Source organism: Mastigoproctus giganteus, chromosome 11, assembly GCF_048544385.1.
Source record: "Mastigoproctus giganteus isolate SK-2022 chromosome 11, ASM4854438v1, whole genome shotgun sequence".
NCBI lineage: Eukaryota > Metazoa > Arthropoda > Arachnida > Uropygi > Thelyphonidae > Mastigoproctus > Mastigoproctus giganteus.
Window position 1 is genome coordinate 102,185,404 of NC_143585.1, and position 23,622 is coordinate 102,209,025.

General features: G+C 38.2%; 1 protein-coding gene across 1 annotated transcript in view; it reads left to right on the plus strand.

Moving 5' to 3' along the window:
- The window catches only part of LOC150078306 (uncharacterized), a 159,387-nt gene that overhangs the window by 23,771 nt on the left and 111,994 nt on the right, over positions 1-23,622 (plus strand). The window contains exon 3 of the mRNA XM_090384833.1: positions 13,674-13,753. Within this exon, the coding sequence (XP_090240959.1) occupies positions 13,674-13,753 (80 nt within the window). The remainder of the gene's footprint in view (positions 1-13,673; positions 13,754-23,622) is intronic.

Consider the following 23,622-nt stretch of genomic DNA (forward strand, 5'->3'; position numbering starts at 1 on the left):
GGGTTCGAGCCCGTCACCACCAAATATGGAGGATGCGGAAAGGTCAGGGAATGACCACCGCATATCTCGGAGCAATATGGCCTTAGTTGCTAATGCTCCTAAAAACCAAACAACAAACAAACATATGTTTTTCTTGAGGTGTCAAAACAGGAAATAGTCACTGGGGCCAAGATCCGACTTGTAAGGTGGATGGGTAAGTTCTGTAAAGTCACAGTCTCTCAAAGTAACAGCATGCAACCTGTGCACTGGTGCATTGTCATATAGAAGCAGCACACCTCCGGACAGTTTTCCACTGTTTTTCCTTTATTACATTCCTTAGGCTGTACAGTAGGGATGCATATGACTACCCAGTGACTGTCTGCTTGTGTTCCAAGTAGTGAATTTACAAAATTCCCTCAGCATCCTAAAAATGGTGGCCATAATCTTGCCAGCTGAAGGTTGTGTCCGAAATATTTTGGGTGTGGGGGAACCCTTGTGCTTCCATTGTATTGATTGTTCTCAGAATCTGTTTGTTCTCAGGATCTCAGTGATGAACCCATGTTTCATCACCCGTAACAATTTTGGAAATGAAGTTTCAGGATCTCTTCCATAAAGCTCTAAATTCTCCTCACAACACTGTACTCTGAATTACTTCTGCACAGGGGTCAGAAATCTGGGGACCCACCTTGCACTGACCTTAGTTATAACTGTTCCCTCAGATATGTCACATTCCCAAGAGATTTGGGACACCTTTAAACGTCTGTCATTTAGCACAAGGGTTTCCACAGCTTGGCACATTTCTGGAGTGGTCACTGTCATAGGCCTTCCTGGACGTGGATTACCTTAAATGGATTCTCTACCCCACTTGAAATATTTTGACCAAAGTTTCACCTGGTACTCTGAAGGTGCACAGTTGCCATACACAGCCACCATCCTTTCATGAATGGCCTTTGGCCCTTTTCCTTTGGTGAGAAACTTGATGACTGAGTGATGCTTCAATTTCAGCAAATCCATAATTTGATACAGGTGTTTTCCTTCTTTCTGTTACAGCAGCACAACCTAAAAACATAGTGGGATCAAAATTAGTATGATTCAAGTATGAACATGATAAATCATGAATCATTGAAATATAACTATGGGTAGTATCTAAGGTAGATAATTTTTCAAACACCCTTTTATAATTCTGTGGGTGCTGTTCTTCTGAATGAGCATCTGTAATTCTCCCACTCTCTTCCAAACCAGTTTTAGCACATGCAGCAAGCAGTTATTCACTGTCCAACTCCAAACTCACAGAATCAACTCTTTCTCTTTCTCAGTTGTCCATTCTTCTTTTGTTTTCTGGTACAGCCTTTCTTTACATGTATTTCTCAAAAATTAGTGTCTCCAAAAATTCAAGTTTAATGTCAACAGATACCTTCTGTATTTTCAGCCTTTAGCCCATACCCTGTACTATTTGCATTTAACTCTTCTTGATATGCAGATGATAAGCATATCTGTCAGGTTAATCATAGAAAGATGTCATTTTAGTTTTAGTTGTTCTGGTGTCATAAAGCTATCACAACAACATCTGTATTCTCAAGATTAAATAGAGGAAAAGTTCCACTAATAATATGAAAACATTTTCTCGTGAAAAAAAATATAGTTGATGTATTGCAGATAGAAACTTTCTTTTCCCTCCCTTTCTCCCCATTACAGCATTATTTGTAATCACTAATATTAAAAGACTTAATAGAAATAATTTTCATGTACATTTTTGTCACTGATTTGATGTTCAAATTAGCTTATATTGCTGCTAATTTAATATTAGGTAGTCGTAAACTGACTCTTAAGTCATGCTTTGTTATGCGATATTATATAGGCATGTCCTGGATATAAATCCTTCCCCCCATCCCTAGAACCATTACACATCATGAATCTTATTCACATAGCGGTTCTAAAGTTGCCAGACATCTGTTTTTTTCTTCTTCTGGTCTCCATCCAGTTGACATTTTAAAATTCATTGAAATGTCTGGCTTTCCTAATGGGATAGTGAGCATAGGTACTCAGAACTGCCTCCACTCTATTTATCCTGTTCATTATTATTTATTTTTTTTTTTTTAATGCACAATTAAGCACGTGGCACTTAGACTATCTCTTGTCTTCAACTGACATACATCTTGGAAAATAATTATGTATAGTACATAGGTATTTACAAAATAAGCAGATTAGTATATAATGATGAATAAAATAGTTTCATCAAGAAAATATATAGATTAGTGCTAGAACCTTAAACTTTATATTACAGTCATGATGTTTAGTGAAATTAAAATTGGTTCACAGAGCATGAGAGACTTTAAAAGGCAAAACAGCAGAAAATATACCTGTGATACTGCATAGAATATATAGGCATTCTAACATCAGATAAATATCATAATTGCAGGCTTTGTGAGGAAGCATTTTACACTAAAGCATTGCAGAACACAACCAACTGCTCAAAAAGCCTGATATATTTTAAATACAAGGTTAACAAAAAAAATTTAAATGTACATGGTCTTCAGTACTTGTCTAGTCTTGTCTGAATTTTTGCCTCTTATGTCTTCTTTTTAAACCTTGGGTATCTGATAACCCTAGTTGTGTCTGTACCAGCCATCAGCATTCAAAATAATCACCAAAAGGTTCAGCACCTGTTACATAGTTTTCTGTGAAAATATTGTAGTTTTGAAAATGTTGTATTCAGTTACATGCAACTTCCTTTTCTATAGTAGAAAAAAATAAGTTTGGGCTAAACTTTCAGCAGTTGCATTACAATTACTTATATTGTAAATTTTATTAATACATACATACATATTAAGAAATGACTACATATATGATGGTGCACAATATATTAGTACACTTTTAAGAATTATTTTCTAAAATATTTTTTGGTGTACACTGGATTTTACTGTACATTGTTCATAAAAATGTTCGCATTTGTTTTAGCACTCAAATATATTTTCTGGCACATTGGCCTTAATGCAAAGTTTCAAATGCTGGCGACATTTGATGTGTGATAGGTTTAATATCATACACCTGATTTTCATCCAACTTATTGCTGATATTGTCACTAGTTCTTCAAATACTCTCCAAAACACTGCTGTCTTCAAATACTTGCCTGGTATTACACTACTCGAATAAGCAAAACTTCACCAGCAGAGAAAACATGTTACTTATTCTCGGTGGATACCACCTGCCAAGATGGCACTGTTTCTAAGCTTGTTGGCATTCAACACAATGATGATGCCATTTCACCTATTTCAGAGATTTACTATGAACTAAAATGAGGCTTTGCACTAACTTGTTCATCTAGTAAATTTTCCAATGTCTGAGGCTTTCTTTCAGCCCTAAACCCATTTTAGTACTTTACTATCTCTCACACCATCTGGCAGCTCTCATGTTGTGGAGTTAAACTTCATAACTGAGTTTTCAATTGTATCACCGAGGCACCTATCCACCTACCAATGATATGCCAACAGGCTTTGAAACAGTGCTGCCTGAGTAATGATATCTGCCGAGAATAAGCAACATTAGTTTTCTCTACTGGCGAAGCTTTGCTTATTTGAAGTAGTTCAATACCAGACAACTTGTTGTGAAGGCATTCACGATACAAGATGTAAAATGCCATTTCACCTACTTCGGTGATTTACTATGAACTAAAATGGTGCTTTGCACTAACTTTTTTGTCTCTCCTCGTTACCATATACCTGATCAATTCTTGGGCATGCTTATATCCCCAGTATTTGGGGATACACAGATTAATAGCTGAACTACAGCCACAGGCAGAGGTGAAAGCAATTCTTGCACTGCTACTATTGCAGCAAGGTGTCTGGAACTTCAGGCCATGCTGTGGGTCAGCATGGAACAAATAAATACATGGGCTTTGTTAGGATAACTAAGAGTAAGAATATGTGCATATACAGTGAAACTTCTCCTAACGGACATCTCTCTCTACAACGGACATTTTCAAATTCCCCAACTCTCCTCTATTGGTTTCAACGTGTTTTCAGCTTCTGTCTAGCGGACATTCTCTGTAACGGACACAGACAGGCAATCTGCACTGTTTCATTTAGATTAGCACTTAATTTGACCTCCCCATAACGGACAGTAGGCGAGCTCATGGCCCTTTTTCTAGGAACGTTTCTTCCATGTATGTGTTTATTTTCTATTTCCAATTCTCTGAATTTTATCAAGGTTTACGGCGCGGTTCTAAACCCTTTTTCAAGAATTTTAAGGCACGTGTAAAACTTCTGATGAATTTGGTGTGTGCGGGTGGGGGGGGGGGATTTGGTCGACCTTTCGTCTTTTGAGTTTCAGTTTTCAGTTTTGTTCAGTGTCGTGTGAAGTGCACAATGTCTTCTCGTAAACATTTAACTTTAAAAGATAAAGTCGAACTGATTAATGCGTATGATCCGCAAAAAAATAGTGTTTGCAATCTCGCTGCAAAATTCAAAATCGGGAAGACGCAGGTAAGCGACATCCTAAAGAAAAAAAATGAACTGCTCAAACAATTTTGGTAACACGGAAATGATCAGGTTCGAAAATCATTCCTGAAAACTGTTGGACTTCAAATCGACAATGTTACGTATGAGTAGTTTTGTCACGCACGTACTAAAAAAATTCCCATTAATGGGCCTATTATTAGGGAAAAGGCTTTGGAGGTTGCGAAATCTATGGGAGTAAATGAGTTCAAAGCTTCTGTGGGATGGCTAGACAAGTTCAAAACTCGGCATAAAATTTCTTGGAAAACCGTAAGTGGTGAAGGTGGATCTGTGGATACTGGGGTTGCAACAGAGTGGACCGTCAAATTGGAAGATTTATGTCGTGATTTTGAAGCTAAGGATATTTACAACTGTGACGAAACAGGGTTGTTTTTTAAAGCTCTTCCTGAAAAAACAGAGTCTAAAAAACGAAAAGTGCCAGGGCGGAAAAATTTCTAAGGAACACTTGACTGTACTATTGTGTACAAATATGCTGGGAGACTTTGAACAACCTCTTGTTATAGGAAAACCACAAAATCCTCGTTTTTTCAAGGTCATAAAGTTGAATCTTTTGAATGTTGACTGGAAGTCTAATAAAAAAGCGTGGATGACACGAGATATCATGAGCGAATGGATAAGTCACGTTAACCAAAACATGATTCGTCAAAACAGAAAAATTATCCTTTTCATGGATAATGCTGCATCTCACCCGCACATTGAATTGTATCATTCAAATCGTTTTTCTGCCACCAAACACATCTGCAGAGTGTCAGCCCTTGGATCAAGGGATAATAAAAAATTTTAAACTTCACTACAAAAAACGTGTTTTAAGACATCTCATTGCAAACATGAACGATGTAACGTGTGCGAGTGACCTTGCAAAGAAATTCAGCATCCTAGATGTGATTCATTGGATTTCCTCTTCAGTAAATGCAATTAGAAAACAAACTGTCGTGAACTGTTTTGTAAAGTCTGGCTTCTCAAACGCAAAAATTGAAGTTGTGAACAGCAATGTGGAGCACCAAGAAGAACAAGAACTTCAACATCTATTGATAATGTACAATACTTCCACTACAAGTGACCCTGGCTACAAAGATATAGACTCGACCTCACTACAGAAGATGGTGCTCTAGATATCAACGACATTATCATCGATATTTTTCAAGAAGTTCCTCATGAGGATGAAGAAATGGAAGGAGGTCATTCTGTTGAAGAACATATTAACGACGAACCACCGATGAAAATAAAAGCACTCATACAAATCAATCGTTTAAAAATTTTTTTCGCCGCTGAAGAAGATACTGAAGGACTTTCGATGGTTTCTTCACTCCAAAGAAATATTGAAAACAAAATTATCAGCCGGAAGAAGGTGCAGAAGAAAATAAGTGATTACTGTATGTATTTTTCTTAAGATAAAGTCATAATATGCATAGCACAATTGTATGTATATTATTTACAAAAATATTGTGCAAAATCTGTATATAATTTAATTTAATTTTACATTAAACGTTTAACGATTTTTCTTTATCTCTTGTATATGTAATTGTATATTATTTACAAAAATATTGTTCAAAATCTGTATATATTTTAATTTAATTTTACATTAAACGTTTAATGATTTTTCTTTCTTTCTTTTTTTTTTTCTCCCTCAGACTTGTTGTTAGCGGACACTTCTCTCTAACGGACACATTCTCGTTCCCCATGGCTGTCCGTTAAAGGGAAGTTTCACTGTATACTTGCATGTACACTAATGCCAGGAGCATTGTAAGTAAATATGATGAATTTGAAGTACTGATTAAGGCATAAAATGCAGACATTGTAGGAATAAAGGAAACATGGTGTCACTCAGACATTAGTGATGTTGAATTTGAATATGGGGAATACAATGTATACAGGAAGGACAGACAGGACAAGAGAGTAGGAGGGGTTATGCTCTTAGTTAAGAAGCATATGAAATCTAAGGCAGTGCATCCAGTTAACATGGGCGACGAGTGCAATGTCGAGTCAGTTTGATGTGATATATATTAGAACTGGAAAAACAGAATTAAGAGTAGGAGTGTGTTATAGGCCTAATGACTGTGATAAGTATACTAAACAGGCAGCATATAGGGAAATAGAGTGGGCCAGCAAATCAGAATATCTCATAATGGGAGATTTTTACTTTCCAGATGTTGACTGGAATTTATGGGTTGGTCACTCACTGACTAGCAAGACTTTTGTGGATTTCTTGGATGACTGTTTTATATAGCAGCACGTTAGAGAGGCAACAAGAGGAAGAAATACTCTTGATCTGGTTATTAGCAATAATTCTTCATGCATTAAGAATCTGCAGTTAAAAGACCCACTGGGTGGCAGTAACCACTGTACTAATGTTGAAGATGTAACTACTGTCAAGGGTAAAAGGAAAGGCTTTTGTAAGAGTGACTACAGTGTCTAAGATAGTTTTTAAATTTTATGCAGTGGGACCAACTGATGATGTTACCAACAGCAAATTCAAAATGGGAAGTATTCAGGGAAGTAATCCAAGAAGCTACTAGGCTTTTCATAGCAACGAAGAAATACTGTTCAAGGCTTAGACATTCGTTTAGGCCCAGTTTTCACAGCAAACTGGACCTGAATGGAAAGTTGATGAACTATTGGGACTCGTGGCAGAGAAGAAAAGTGCACAAAATGTATATAAATTATCAAGTGGTAGTGAAAGTCTTTGGTAGATATAAATTAGTCTATAATCAAGTTACAAAGGAGGTCAGGCAAGCTAAGGCAGATTATTAGAATTCTCTGGCAAAGAATACAAAGAAAAACAAAAAATACTTCAATGCTTATATTAACAGTAGCAGGAAGGGTTGGGCCACTTGATGTCTGTGAATTAACTGTTAATGACCCTGCTCAGGTTGCAGACAAATTGAATAGGTATTTTTTGTCTACATTCATACGAGGAATTCTTTAGGGAATGGGATGCCAGAAATTTGCCAAACTCTAATGAGGAGCTAAATAACTTTGTTTTAACTGAAAGGAAAGTGGAGGAGAAATTGTTCAGGATAGTTTTAAAAAAGACACCTGGGGTGGATGGAATCTACCCACTTATATTAAGGGAGGTAGCAAAGAAGGTAAGCAAACCTTTAGCCATAATTAATTGTGAGTGCATCCGTGGATTCAGGGGAGTCACTATGGACTGGAGATCTGCAAATGTATTCCCAATTCATAGGGGGGGGATTCAAAGGGCAACATGAGTAATCACAGACCTGTTAGCTTAATGTCTATTTCTGGGAAAGTAATGAAATCACTTGTTAAAGAAGTAATGCAGGATCATCTAGACAGGCATACAGTTATATTGCAATCACAGCATGAATTTGTTAAGGAGTGGCGTTGTCTAACCAATCTGATAGGTTACTATGATGCAGTGACCAAGGAACTGGATGCACAAAAAAATAATTTTGACATCATATGCTTTGATTTCATTAAGGCTTTTGATACTGTTGCACATAAGACTGCAGTGGAAACTAGAGCAATGTGGCATTAGAGGAAAGTTACTGCTATAGATAAAGAGATGGTTAAGTGGAAGAAGACAGTGAGTGGTTATCAGGGGGCACTGCTCTTCTTGGATTAATGTTATTAATGGAGTTCCTCAGGTTCAGTGCTGGGCCCATTGTTGTTTTCAATATTTATCAGTCATATTGGTGTATGTATATCAGGCTTAATGTATAAGTTAGCAGTGATATAAAGGTTGGCAGGGTGATTAACAACAGCCATCAGGGTAAACTACTGCAAAAAGATCTAGGAAAATTGGTTTGCTGAGAAATGGCAGTTAAAGTTTGACAAAGCAAGGTACTACATATGGGAAGCTGTAACCCCAGAGTAAATTATCAACTGTATGGTACTACACACAGGGTAATGGAGAATGAAAAAGACGGGGTAATTGTTCAATCAGTAATGGAATTCTCTGAGCAATGCAGACATGTTGCCAGGATAGCTCATGGGGCTTTGTCAATGATATACAGAAACTTTTCTTGCAGACATGTTGCCAGGATAGCTCATGGGGCTTTGTCAATGATATACAGAAACTTTTCTTGCAGACATGTTGCCAGGATAGCTCATGGGGCTTTGTCAATGATATACAGAAACTTTTCTTGCAGACATGAAGAGGTGATCATCCCTTTATATAAGGCTGTGGTTAGGTTGCATCTTGAATACTGTATACAGGTCTGGAGGCCTCACTTTAGGAAGGATGTAGACCTGCTGGAACAGGTGGAAAGAAGGGCAACCAGACTAGTGAAGGGAACAAAAGGGGTGCGCTTACCTAGAAAGACGTCAGTTCTGCAAATTGCAGCATCTTGAGACTAGGCACTTGCGGGGAGATCTGATTGAGGTGTTTAAAGCCTTAAATGGATTAAGTAAACTGAATGTTAATGGAATTCTTTCACTTGTCAAGACTACACACACGAGGGGGCATGAATTCAAGTTGAGGAAGATGGTTGCAGGATAGATGAGTGAAAGTCTGCCTTCAACCAGCGGGTGGTTGATTGTTGGAACAGGCTTTCATCTGTTGTTGTGGGAGTGGATGGGTGAATAAATTCAAGGAAGAACTGGACAAATTCTCAGAGGGTACGGATAAACTGTGTAGGGTTTTTTTTTTTTTTTTTTCTTTTGCTGACGGTATGTAAGCTTACTTTCTTGCATAATTTGTCATTACTACTACTACTATTTCTGCAATATAATTTTTTGTGGCATATTCTGATGCCCTTTTCATTATTACCATTATCAGCACTGCATCATTGGAGACCTGCTAGCCCATGTAATACTCAAAAAAACTAAATCTCTGGACTGAAATGAGATGTCCCTGATAGCAGCGTTCTTAACCCAGAAACTCCATTTTCCATATTAATAAGTCATTATAGGAATATACATGCATTTATATCAAAGTGCTTTGAAATATGTATTTTATCAAAGCTAAAATGGAAGCGGAGATGCTTCCCTTTTATCCGCAGTCTTATAGTTCTCTTAATAGTTACATAAATACTCTACACTTTCAAATACTTTACATGGTAATAATATAATTTTTCTTCAAGAAGACCCCAGGTACCTGTCCTCAGATGAAATATCTTCGTAGCTTTCAACTTATGCATGATACCATTAAGCACTGTATTTTCTTATACCTTTCATGTTTTGTGGTGACATCCTATTTTTATATAAAAAAATAACAGCACTGTAATGCTGCGCAAAGCATCCTGTATTTTTTGTGATGTTTGCTAGATGCACTTTTTTTTCCCTTTCATCCTGATGCACTACAACACTTTGCTGTTTTGCACTTAGAGCTGTGCCTAAGAACAGTCAGGCACAGCTCTAATTGCATAACTGTGCTGTGATTGCAGTATAACTGCATGCCGGTCTAGATGGTCCTGCATTACTTCTTAACCAGTGATTTCGTTATTATCCAGGAATGGCTCACATCTGGTGAGTATGGGCTTAGCACACCTAGGGTCCTGAGCTGGATATCATCATTCTTCCCTTTCTTTGTGATTCCCTCTCTCTCTCTCTCTCTCTCTCTCTCTCTCTCTCTCTCTCTCTCTCTCTCTCTCTCTCTCTCTCTCTCTCTCTCTCTCTCTCTCTCTCTCTCTCTCTCTCTCTCGGGGTAATTCAGATTTTTTTTTTTTTTTTTGGCTGGTGCAGCATAAGCCACAGGCTTCCTTGCATCATACAGCTAATAATAATAATAATAATAGACGTTAAGCTAATTACTCATGTTGCCTTTTGAATCCTCCCCTGAATCCAAGGATGCTCTCATAATTATGGCTAAAGGACATGGCTTACTTCCATTGCTACCTCCCTTAATATAAGTGTATAGATTCCATCTGCCCCAGGTGCCTTTTTAATGACCATCCTGACTAATTTCTCCTCCACTTTCCTTTCAGTTAAAATAAAGTTATTTAGCTTCCCATTAGAGTTTGATAAATTTCTGCTGTCCCCTTCCCTAAAGAATTACTCATGCAAATGTAATTGAAAAATACCTGTGCATGGCTGTTATGCACTTAGAGCTGTGCCTGACAATAGTTTGGCGCAGCTCTAAGTGCATAACAGCAAAGTGTTGTTACTGTGTTCTTAACAGCAAAGTGGAATAAAGTGTTCAAGTATGGAGACCTCATCTGAAAAAAGACATTGAGATTGTTGAACAGGTCCAAAGACGGGCAACTCGAATGGTGAGTCAGCAGGGGGGATGACCATATGAGGAAAAACACCAATTATGTACGCTACAGAGCTTAGCAACCTTAGAGGTGTCTTGATTGAGCTTTTCAAGGCCCTGAGAGGGAGGATTATTAAAATAAATGAAGGTGGAATTCTTACTGCTATAAAGAATTCCAGAACTAGGGATCGTAAATTCAAACTACAGGACTTGAGTTTTTAGAGTAGATTGTAGGAAGTTTTCTTTTAGCCAGTGAGTCGCTGATTGCTGGAACAAGTTGCCCTCACAGTTATTCGAGACTGACAGTTTGAATAAATTCAAAGATCAGTGAATAGTTACCTGTATGAGGAGGAAAGCACATAATTTGTATTTTCTTATCTACTTGTTTTTTTTTTTTTTGCAAGTGCAGCAAAAGCCTGCACTATATGGAAAATTCTATTACTATTACTAAAATGTATTCTGTTTCAGCAATGAAATAGAACCCTCAGTGTGAGTGCATCTTAATGTATCCTCTCCCCGATCCCCCTTCCCTTAATGAGTTCTCACTAATCAATTGTAGTTTGCCTACAATTGATTCTGGGACTAATTGTTCCACTATTGGAGTCATTTGAAGCCCCCCCTTCCCCAAGGAACATGCATGACTTTGGCTCTGTCCATGTTTTGACAACATTGTTGGTGGTTAATTCACTGTTTCCCCTGTAATTAAGTGTTTTCTTAGCAGGTCAAAAATATTGCCATGCCGCCCGTTGAAAAGTGCTACCCAGCAGCTCTGGTTCCTTCTGTGTACTTTTCCTTTAAATAACTCCACAGTTATATTGAGAGGCAGCTGTAGCCCACAGTCTATCCCCTCACCAAACAAACCATTCCATGGTGTCTGTTTCCTCAGTGTCTTCCTTGAGTGATTGAACTGTGTAGTAGCACAATCTTGCTGTGAATGTTTGTAGAATTTTTCTTTTTTGTTAGTGCCTTAAAGAATTATTTTTGTTATAATACATAATTTACCATTGAGTTTAATTTTGAGGACATTTTTGGAATTGGGAGATTCCTTTGGATTGGAGAACTGCTGATGTAGCACCTTAATATGTAAAGGTGGCTGTCAGAGTGAAGTTGTCAACTACAGACCAGTTGGTCTGACTGTAATGGTAGGGAAAATCTTAGTGGCATTGATTATCCAGGGATATTTAAATAAAAATGGCATTTTAAAGACACGTGACATGTGTCTTTAAAATGCCATTTTTAACTAACCCGTTATGCATTTTGATATAGTTACTCATGAGTTAGATGTAGGGAACAATTTCAACATAGTTTATTTGGATTTTAGCAAGGAATTTGACTTGGTTCCTCGTGAAAGGTTACTATGTAAGCTGGAACATGTTGGGATTACTGGAAAGATTCTGAGGTGGATTGCAGGGTGGCTGCAGGTCAGAAGACAGAAGTTTGTGATTAATGGATATCCTTCAGACTGGTGTAATGTCAGAAGTGGGGTTCCCTGAGTATCACTTCAGTTCTTGGAGACCACTCTTGTTTCTGATTTTCATAAATGACATTGACAAAGTAATAAAGGGCGTGATGTCAAAATTTGCAGACTCCATAAAGATTGGTAGAGTCGTTAATGATCAGTGCCAAGCAGCGCTCCTTCAGGATGACTTGAACAGCCTTCAAAAATGGTCAGAGAAGTAGCAGTATTTTAATGCAGCAAAATGCATGGTCTTACACTTGGGGAATAGCAACCCCAAAATAAATTGTACACTTAGTGGGTTTAAATTAAAAACTGAAGGAAGAAGGGGGATCTAGGAGTTACGAACGGGCAGATATGACGTTTTTTGAGCAGTGGAAACAGGCAGCCAGGAAACTCCATGGTGTTGTGTCTATGATTTATCGAACATTAACCTGTAGAAATAGGGGGGTCATTATCCCACTGTATAAGGCAATTGCAAGACCACATTTGGAATACTGTGTTCAAGTGTGGAGACCTCATCTGAAAAAAAGGGCAGCTATACAAAGGAAAACTTTGATTGTGTGGGCTACAGAGCTTGTCAACCAGGCACCTTAGAAAGGGAGTAATTGAGGTTTATAAGGCTCGGGGGGGGGGGGGGGGTTAGTCAAATGAATGAAAAAAAAAGTTAAAATTCCGGAACATTTTCTCCATCGTGAACTTACTGAAGAAACCATTTGCAATAATTAATGCTGGCTGCAAAGACTGCACTGCTGTTGTTGGTAGGGTCACAGTTTTAATAATTCTGTTGCTATTCTAGCAGTACTCTTTAACACTCCCTTTTCCTCTGCATAATGGCTGAGAGCCTTATGTGGCAAGTTGACAAGCACCATTTGGTCCAGTTTCCCCACTGTTAATATTCTCCAGTCTCAACTTTGGTTTATAGTTCAGTAATACACGTTAGTTCTCAGTTTAATTACTGATTTTTGATCTTATTCTAAGTCAGTTCAGTTAATGGTATGTTCCTCCTGGCATTTAGCAGAATTAGGCAGTACGTATTAGTTGTATGTGAACACTTGCTGCTTTAGCATAATGTTGTCATGACTAATACTAAGATAAAAAGATAAGGCACATAGAATTGGTCAAAAGTGGGTTTAGCAGCAAAAGGTCACATGTCAAACCAACCCCTTCACTCTTGTCTGCAGCCTTCTGTTACTTGAGTTTATTGTGAAAACAACTGGTGAGTAATGCGTGGTGGCCACATGGGTTGACCATGCAAAAATGCTAGTGTGAGTCAACATCATGAAAATATTGATAATAAAGACTGTTATCTCAAAGCTAAAAAAAAAACTTTCCTTTATTAATAGTTTTTTATATGCAGAAAATAGTCCACAGTTAGATATCTATATATTATGATGTCATTCAGGTTGCATATCTAGTTGCATCATTAAAAATACTGTTCAATTATTATTATTTATTTTATTTTTTTTCAAATAAACTAATTTATTTTTGTTGGTAGTTATCTCATTTATTTACTGTATTGTCTCTTCCCTTCATTCCTTTATTTTAAAATCCACATTCTTTATAGCAATGCCATCCTGTATAGATCTCACTTGTGATGATGAAGAAATTGTGGAGTTGACTGCAGCTGCTGATTCTTCTGTTGTGGTGAGTACCTTTTCATCCTTTCCTCCTATTTACAGGCATCCCCAACTTACGTAATACTCGACTTACATAAATTCGACTTGACATAAGTTTTTGCCAGCCGGTAAAAACTATAACTAAGCTATCTCTAAAAGGCCATTTTTATAATGGAAATTGTATTAGTTTTATATAAATTTATGTCAGATAAGCACAATTCTGTGCTTATCTGACACTTAACTTAAGCTGCAAAAACAAAACACACGGCCAATATGTTTACAAACACTACTATTGGCTGAGAGGAAGGGCTACACAGTCCAGCTGGAGAATGCACTACACTTTCATCATTATCATATGTTCGGTTATAAGAATCAATTTTGAATGTCTTGGTGATATTTTTCTAAAGCACATTTCTGGAGGTCACAACCATAAAACAATAAAAAACAATTTGCACTTTCTGATTTATTAGGCTTTTCTGTTAGTGAAATCTATTATAAAAAATAAAATCAACTCAATCTTATTGCATTTGCGATATTACTGATGACTGGAATTGTGTGGGTTTTTACGTTATTATGGGGTCCCGGGCGCCAAGCGATTTCTTTGTGCTTTCACTGCGACTTTTTGATAGGTGAATTCTGTGTTCTCTTTTACGTTCCTCTCATTGAGAAATCCTTTTATTTAGGTACTCTTGTATCAAAAAGTACTGGTAGAAAGCAAGGAAGGAAAGTAACCTTCCTTTATTTTTTATATCTAATAGACTAACTCCTACTAATTTCACTTAGTCACTCCAGGCACTGCTCCTGCCTCCCCGTGGCAGGCCCGGTAACCTTGGCAGAAAAGTTCATCTGCCAGGGGCTAAAAGGAGCCAAGATGGAACAAAAGATGTTTCCTTCTTTAGAACCAACAAGCAGTTGGCCAGACACAGAACATGAGCATGCCTCTTCACAAGCAAAGAGGTTAAAAACCATTTCCTCTGCGACCAAGTTTCTTGCATTTTTAATAATGCATTCATTATCAGAACAGCCTCTTAGTAAGCTATCCCCCTTTCTAATCCAAAAACACTTGGAAAGTATTGCAGGGTCTCCAAGACGGTTAATAGACTGCAATCAGGGGACTTATTAGTAGAAACTGTCAACCACAGGCATTCTGAAAAACTCTTAAAAGTGACAAACTTTGCTAAAATTCCAGTAAAGGTAACTCCCCATGCAACCCTAAATACATCTAAGGATGTTATATCTAGTTGGGACCTTTTGAATGTGACAGAAAAAGAAATTAAAGAAGAGCTTCAGGAACAAAGCATAATTGCTGTCAAAAGAATTATGACTAAAAGGGACAATATACTCACACCCATCAGAAATATCATTCTTACCTTTAACAGTCCAAATCTACCCTCATCAGTAAAAGCAGGTTATCTACATTGTCGCATTCATCGTTGAGATGCTATAAATGCCAAAAGTATGGCCACTCTCAAACGGCATGCAAAGGGAACCCAGCTTGTCCCAACTGTGGATCTTCTGATCACAGTCAAAATGACTGTTCGGCGAAAGAAATGACCTGTCCTAATTGCAAAGGTAACCATCCTGCTTACTCTAAAACATGTGAGAAGTGGAAAATGGAGAAAAAAATTGTAACATATAAAGTCGAAAACAAAGTTAGTTATCAGGAAGCAAGAAAATTAATTGCACCCAGTATACCTAATCATACCTATGTCAGTATTGCGAAAAAAATCAAACAATAGCCATGCAAACTGATGTTACTGTTCCATCCAACATATCAATCTCCGACTGGGCTCAAGCTGTCCTTTCTCAGCAGCAGTCCAATATCCTGAAGCACTCAGACCAAGCAAGTAATACACCTCTTACGATTTCAGCAAAATCTCCTCATCTGCCAGTGATTGCTACTACTCCAAATAATCCTAGTTCAACTTCAAAACAGATTATTCAGGAAGATCCGATTCTGGAAATATTTGTAGAAGATATGGACACAGGTCGCCCCACCTTTCCAAAAAGAGATAAACCAAAGCCAGAATGCACAAGACAGCCACGTCAGGTACAGCTTCTTCTAAACTCAAATAATGCCTTATATTTTACAGTGGAATTGTAGAGGCTTTCAAGGCAACATCGACGACATTCATTAGCTGCTACTCTGCAGTGGGTTTCTATCTGCAGGAAACCTATTTAACTGCTGAAATTTCTATTTCTATAAAAAACTACTCCAATCTATCAAAGAGATCGGAATACATCCGACTCTGCTCGTGGTGGTGGTGTAGCTATTTTGATTAACTCAAAAATCCCTGCTAGCCAAATAATTCTCCAAACCCAAATTGAAGCCGTTGCTGTGCATCTGATTACTCAGATTGCGTTTACGCTAGTCTCAGTCTATCTCCCACCAGATAATACCTACTCTTATAAAAATATCAAAGAACTTTTAATACAGCTACCCTCCCCTATCTGCTTACTAGGGGATTTCAGTGGCCACCACCCTTTATGGGGTTCCTCTAAATTAGATAGACAGGGCTGACTGATTGAAACTCTACTAGAAAACAAAACCTTACCATTCTTAATAGTGGTACACACACCCACATACAGTTACCTACTGGACAGACTTCTGCAATTGACCTCTCGATTTGTTCTGCGATACTGTTTCCAGTCATTCAGTGGTCCCCTATGGATGATCCAATGGGCAGTGACCACTTTCCAATTGTCTGTAACCTGCTCACTACACAACCACCATTAGACCAACCCTGCAGGAAATGGAAATTTTCTAAAGCGAAATGGGCCAAATTTCAATCAGCAATCACTCTGGACAAAGAAACTATTCAGCTACAGCCTACAGATAAAGTAACCGATTATATCACATCCCATCTTTTAGTTGCAGCGAAATACTCAATTTCATTATCAAATCCCCCCCAACCCGACGGAGCCGACCGGGCTAGCCGAGTGGGTAAAGTACCTGCCCGGCAACCCAAAGGTCGCGGGTTCGATTCCCGCCTCGGGCTTGGATCAAAGTACTGCAAAAACCTTGGGAGGTGCAATATGGCCACACAAGCCGATGCGCCAACAACTACCAAATCAAAAGAAAAAAAAAAAAAAAACAACCCGACGGCACTTCAACTACTGGTGGAACAAAGAGTGCATGAAAGCAAAGAAGGAAAAAAATAAAGCATTAAATTTTTTTAATGCTTTATTTTTATCTTGTAGCTAATTAAATTAGCTACAAGAAGCTAAGGGCAAAAGTGTGGTTCATTCACAGACAAGCCAAGAAAGATTCTTGGACTTGGTTTGCATGTACTATCAACAGAAATACCAATTCCAGATTAATATGGAAGAAAATTAGACAGCTTCTGGGAAGTTTCCAATCATCCCTTTCCCAATTCTTTCATACAATGGGCAAGAACTCTCTGGTCCTCTAGATATAGCGAATGCCTTGGGCAAAACCTTTGCCCAAGTCTCAGCTGCATCAAACTACACTCCGAAATTCCAAAAAATTAAGACCGCCACCGGACAGAGACTTGTCAACTTTAGAACCTCACTATCACTTCCGTATAATCAGCTTCTTGAATATTGTAAACTTTTACAAGCCATCAGAACAAAACGAAACAGTGCAGCTGGGCCAGATGGCATATATTATGTCATGTTGCAGCATCTCAATGAGAAAAACTTACAAATGCTGCTAGTCTTCTTTAACCGAATCTTCCTGGAAAATATTTATCCAACCGCTTGGCACCATGCTACAGTTTTGGCCTTTTTGAAACCTGGAAAAAATCCCTCCAGTCCTAATAGTTATAAGCCAATCTCTCTGTCAAGTTGACTTGGTAAAATTCTTGAAAAAATGATCCACAGTCGACTCACCTGGATCGTTGAAACTCGACATCTACTGAGTAATTGCCAACATGGCTTTCGCAAAAATAAGTCCTCTCTAGATCTGATGATCAAGGCCGAATCTGAAATTCGCAGTGCCTTTGAAAAACGAACACCTTGTCTCTGTCTCCATTGATATAGAAAAGGCATTTGATACTGCCTGGCGGTATGGCATTCTCAGTAACCTACATAATCTTGGTCTACGAGGCAGCCTGCCTATATTTATTAGGAACTTCCTCCAGAGCCGCTCTTTCCAGGTTTGATACCAAAACTCCTTTTCTTCTACATTCTCACAGGAAGGAGGAGTACCACAGGGGTCGGTATTGAGCGCAACCCTATTTGCCCTTAGAATTGATTCCATTTCAAAAGAACTTCCAAATACTGTAGAAGCCTATCTTTATGTTGACGATCTCTCCATTTCTTGCCATTCTCAGAGCATGAGATCTATTGAACGGCAATTGCAAATGTCCCTCAATAAAATTCAAAAATGGGCCGAGTTCAATGGATATCGGTTTTCCCATCAGAAAACAGTTGCGATCCACTTCTGCAATCAACGTAAATTACGTATAGACCCCAAACTTTGGATATCAAATTCCACCATCCCGATTGCCAAAAATATTAGATTCTTGGGATTGAGACTGGACAGCAAGTTAAACTTCTTTGAGCACATTAAAGTAACACGTACTACCTGTCTGAAAAAGCTGAACATGCCAAGAGCTCTATCTGCCCAGTCTTGGGGAGCAGTTCGTACAACTTTGCTGCTCTTATATAAAGCACTGATTAGATCTCGTTTGTATTACGGTGCCCCAGTTTATGATTCTGCCCGAAAGAGTGTATTGCGCTGGTTCGATCCTGTACAACACAATGCACTGAGGATTGCTCTTGGTGCTTATAAGACATCTCCAACCTATAGTCTATATATTGAAACTCATGAGCCCCCTCTGTACCTCCGCAGAAAAGTGTTACTACTTAAATATGCAGTCAGAATACAAAACTGTTCTCCGCACCCCATTCAACCATATCTCTTTAATCCACCATTTCACAATCTCTATAGAAATAAACCAAATAAAATATGACCATTAGGCCTACGGCTCCTTGAAATATCACAAAATTGGAATGTTCCTCTCCACAGTAGGCAGCAGATAAAGAATTATTCTAACCCACCATGGACTCCCTTTCCTCAACCGGCCTGCGATAATTATTTTCTCCGATGGGGAAAGAATCGTCTACCGACTCTGAATGTGCAACAACTCCATGCTAGCCATATTCAAAACTATTTTGACTCCTTACTGATATATACTGATGGTTCCAGATCTCATTCAACTGTTGGAGCAGCAGCAGTGTTTCCCTCTGCTATTATATCAGCTTCTCTTCCACCTGAGTACAGCAGCTTTTCAGCAGAATTATATGCAATACAATTAGCTCTTCACCCATCTGCAAAATATTTAGTTAACACCGACTCTCTCAACTCAATTAGAGTAGAATCTCTCTCATAAGGATCATCCTGTTTTAAATCAAATCAGAAATTTGCTGTTGAAAATTGAAGATCGTCAGCAACGAGTGAACTTTTGCTGGATTCCAGCACATTCAGGCATTAAAGATATTTCTGCTAAAAATCCGTCAACCTTAGACTTAACCTCTGTCTTTATTCCAGTTTCTGATTATAATATTATAATTCAAACAGCATACCATGCACAGTGGACAGAGCTATGGCGTAAACAAACAAATTACAAACTTTTCCAGTTGAAACAGGACTCAAAATTTTGGCACTCATGCATTCAGACAGTTCGGCGAGAAGAAGTGGTACTCGCACTGATTAGAATAGGACATACTCATCTAACTCACCTCCATCTACTCACAGGCGATGATCCTCCTCAGTGTTCACAGTGCCCTGAGCATCTAACAGTCAAACATATTTTGATTGATTGTCCACATTATCGACAACATCGAACTTCCATATTTCATTCTCTGGCTAATCTCCGAGAACGGATAACATTTAAATCATATCATTGGTGAAAATGCACATATTAATTAACTTTTCTGTTATTTGAAACAAATAGGAATATATGAATGACTGTGATTAATTTCTGACATTTGAACTGTCTTCACATTAATTATTTATTTATTTTTATTTTTTCAACATTCCTATGAATAGACGCAATATAGCCACAGCAGCTTGTGCACCATTAAACACGCACGCACGCACGCACGCACACATTATTATGGTAAAATGTGTTTCCCCTTCACTGAAATCTTCAATCATATAAAAAACATAAATAAATTTTCCGAATATTCCCTTCATTCTTATTTACTTATTATAATGATTTAGGGAAAGAGACCAACAGAAAATTCTAGTGGTGGCAGTGCTAGGAAACGAAACAAAATTGATTTAGAAATGAAGATGAAAATTATTAAAAAGTAAGAAGCAGGATAAAGTTTATCTGTTTCATGGGAATTAGGTCTTGCTGCTTCAACAGTGACTACTATTTTAAAGCACAGTGCGCTTATAAAGGAACATATTAAGAATCAACGCATTTAAGATCAACAGTGATCAGAAAAAGTGTTCGGGCACTATATCAAAGATGGAAAAGCTATTAATAATATGGATGGAAAATCAAAATTCAGAAGCAAGTGCCCGAGTGTAATGATCATTCTAGTAAAAGCAAGAAGTATTTATGACGATATTAAGGATAGGTACGGCGAACCTCAAGCCAAGTTTGTGACAAGCAACAGGTGGTTTACTAAGTTCAAGCATCGCACAGGTTTCCATAACATTGAAGTAAAATTTTTGTAATTGCACACTTGAAATTTTTCCTGCGTATGAGATGAAAAAATTGAATAAATACAGTGGTACCTCGGGTCACGAACAAATTTTGACTCACCCGCGAATAATGCCTCGCTTCACGAATGCACAAACATGGCTTTGGCGCCATGTTTTTGGCTCGCGAACAGCATCAGTTGTACTCAGGTTTGCACGCTGTGAACATTGTTTGTCATTGCATTGTTCTTGATACAATTTTTTTTTTGCTTTTTGCATTAAATTAACCCTCATTATGGCTCCCAAGCCATTAGTGACAGTGGTGTAAAGAAGTCTAAGCGTATTACAGTAGAAACAAAGAAGGAAATAATAACTAAACCTGAGAATGGTGTTCGTGTTTCTGATCTCGCCAAGCAGTACGACATGGCTAAATCTACGATCTGTACTATCTTAAAGAACAAAGATGCGCTAAAGACAGCTGATGTGGCTAAAGGAGTGACTGTGTTAATGAAGCAAATGTCTCAAGTGTTAGAAGAAGTAGAAAAATTTTTGTTAGTTTGGATTAATGAAAAGCAGCTTGCTGGAGATAGTGTTAGCGAGGCCCTAATATTGCGAGAAGGCTTTACTTTTGCATGGTGATTTAGTGGCAAAAATGCCGAATACAAGTGATGCTAGCATTGATGAATTTAAAGCAAGTAGAGGCTGGTTCGAGAAGTTTCGTCGACGAACCGGAATTCGTAGTGTTGTTAGGCTTGGAGAGGCAGCTAGTTCGGACAAAAAAGCGGCACATGCCTATGTGGAGGAATTTGCAAACTTTATCAACTCTGAAGGTTACGTACCGCATCAAGTTTTTAATTGCAATGAAACGGGACTTTTTTGGGGGGAAAATGCCAAGAAGGACTACATAACCCAAGAGGAAAAGTCACTGCCTGGCCACAAACCAGTGAAGGACAGGCTTACACTTTTATTATGTGCTAATGCAAGTGGGGATTGTAAGATTAAGCCTCTTTTAGTTTACCACTCTGAAAATCTGCACGCTTTTAAACGCAATAAAGTGCTAAAGGGTAAACTTCTGGTATTGTGGAGAGCAAATAGCAAGGCTTGGGTAACAAGATTACTTTTTATGGAGTGGTTGACTGAAGTTTTTACGCCAGCTGTCAAGGAATACCTTGAGGAAAATAATTTGCCCCTTAAGTGTCTGCTGGTTATGGACAATGCTCCTGCCCATCCTCCAAGTATGGAAGAAGACCTTGATGTTGAATATGACTTCATAAAAGTCAGATTTCTGCCTCCTAACACCACTCCTCTCATCCAGCCCATGGACTAGCAAGTAATTTCCAACTTCAAGAAGTTATATACAAAGGCTCTTTTTTCTAGGTGTTTCCAGGTGACCAACGACACGGATTTGACCCTGCGTGATTTTTGGAAGAATCACTTCCATATCCTCCACTGCATAAACCTCATTGACAAGGCATGGAACAATGTCTCTAACCGCACGTTTCAATCTGCCTGGAGGAGACTTTGGCCAGGTTGTGTACCTGATAGAGACTTCGGGAAGACAGATGTAACTCTAGTAAACGAGATTGACCATTGGCAAGAGTTTGGGCTTGGAGGTCAACAAGGAGGATGTGGTGGAGCTGGTGGAGGACCACAGATAAGAACTCAACACAGAAGAACTTGTTGAGTTGCAACGTGAACAGATGAAAGTTATGCAGAAGGAGCGGAGAGGAGGAGGAAGAGGTGGTACATGTTTCAAGTGCTGAGATCAAAGAAATTTGTAGCAAGTGGAGTGAAGTGCAGGTTTTCATTGAGAAGCATCACCCTAACAAAACTGTGACCAGCAGAGCAGTAGACATTTTAAATGACAATGTGATGTCCCATTTTTGGAAAATTATCCAACAAAGAAAAAGACAAATGTCTCTGGATCATTATCTTGTGAAAACACCAGCCACCAGCAATCGAACCACTTTCCAGGATACAAACAAGAGAAAAAACACCAGAAATGCCCGACGTTATTATGGAATGGGACTCTCCTTCGAAGGAGTAGTCTTCCTCCTCCTCTACCATCTACCTGTGCCAGCAACTATCAACCACAAAGGTAAAATTATACTGTATATTTTATATTATATATTTTTGCCACACATAAATCCATAAAGTCAAAAAACAATATGTTTCTGGGATGGGCAAACGGATTAATTGGATTTGCATTAATTTCAATGAGGAAAATTGTTTCGGTTCGCGAACATTTCAGTTTGCGAACGGAGTCAAAGAACGAATTAAGTTCGTGACCCGAGGTACCACTGTAATTCTATTTACATGTTTGTCGAACATTTCTTTTTTGCTTCAGTCAAATTCGGTGCGCATAGTTGCGAGTTCTGATTAAGCCTTGAAGGAAATTCCAACTTACATAGAATTCCACAGAACACAACCCTTATGTAAGTCGGGGAGTGGCTGTTTATTATGGCATAAAGAGAGTTGTTTACATATTTTTTGATAACTCTGCACTAAAAGGGACTGTAATCTTATAACCACTAATAGAAAATGATACTTCAATAGCACAATACTGTACTATTGAAGCAAAGCAATGGCTCTTCCATAGCCAGGTGGGTAGGAGCAGCAGTGCGTAGCACACGAAGGATGCAGAAAGGTCAGGGAATGGCCACTGCATATCCCCGGAGCAATATGGCCTTAGTTGCTAATGCTCCTAAAAACCAAATAACAAGCAAAGCAAAGAATGATATCTACTTCAGTTTGAGTGATAAAATCCAAGTAGGGAATAAATCTATAAAGAATGTGGAATCCTGAGTTGTGTGAAGATATTTGTCTCTACATCAGCTTTGCTCAGTTGTGAACCACCTGCCCGGTGAAATGCTCTAGCTCCTGAGGCTTTGCAGTTAAGTAGGTTTGTGGGTTAGTAGTAGTAGAGGCACATGATGCAAGAAAGTGTGTGAGCTTATGTCACATCAGCCAAAAATAAATAAATAAATAAAATAAAATAATTTCACACATCCATTCCCTCTAAAAGTTTGTCCATTTCCTCCTTGAATTTATTAAAATTTTATAGCAAAAGCTTATCTCTCAGTACTCACCTCGTTAATGTATTTTGTTTAATGACAAATTAAACAAAATTTATTTAAGCTATCAACTTCCACAATGACAGATGGAAGTTTTGTTCCAGCAATCAACTACCTGCTGGCTAAAGGCAAATTTCTATTCTACATCTGTCTTGTTCAGTAAAAATCTGCATTCACTTAGAAATAATAGTTGTAGAAACATAT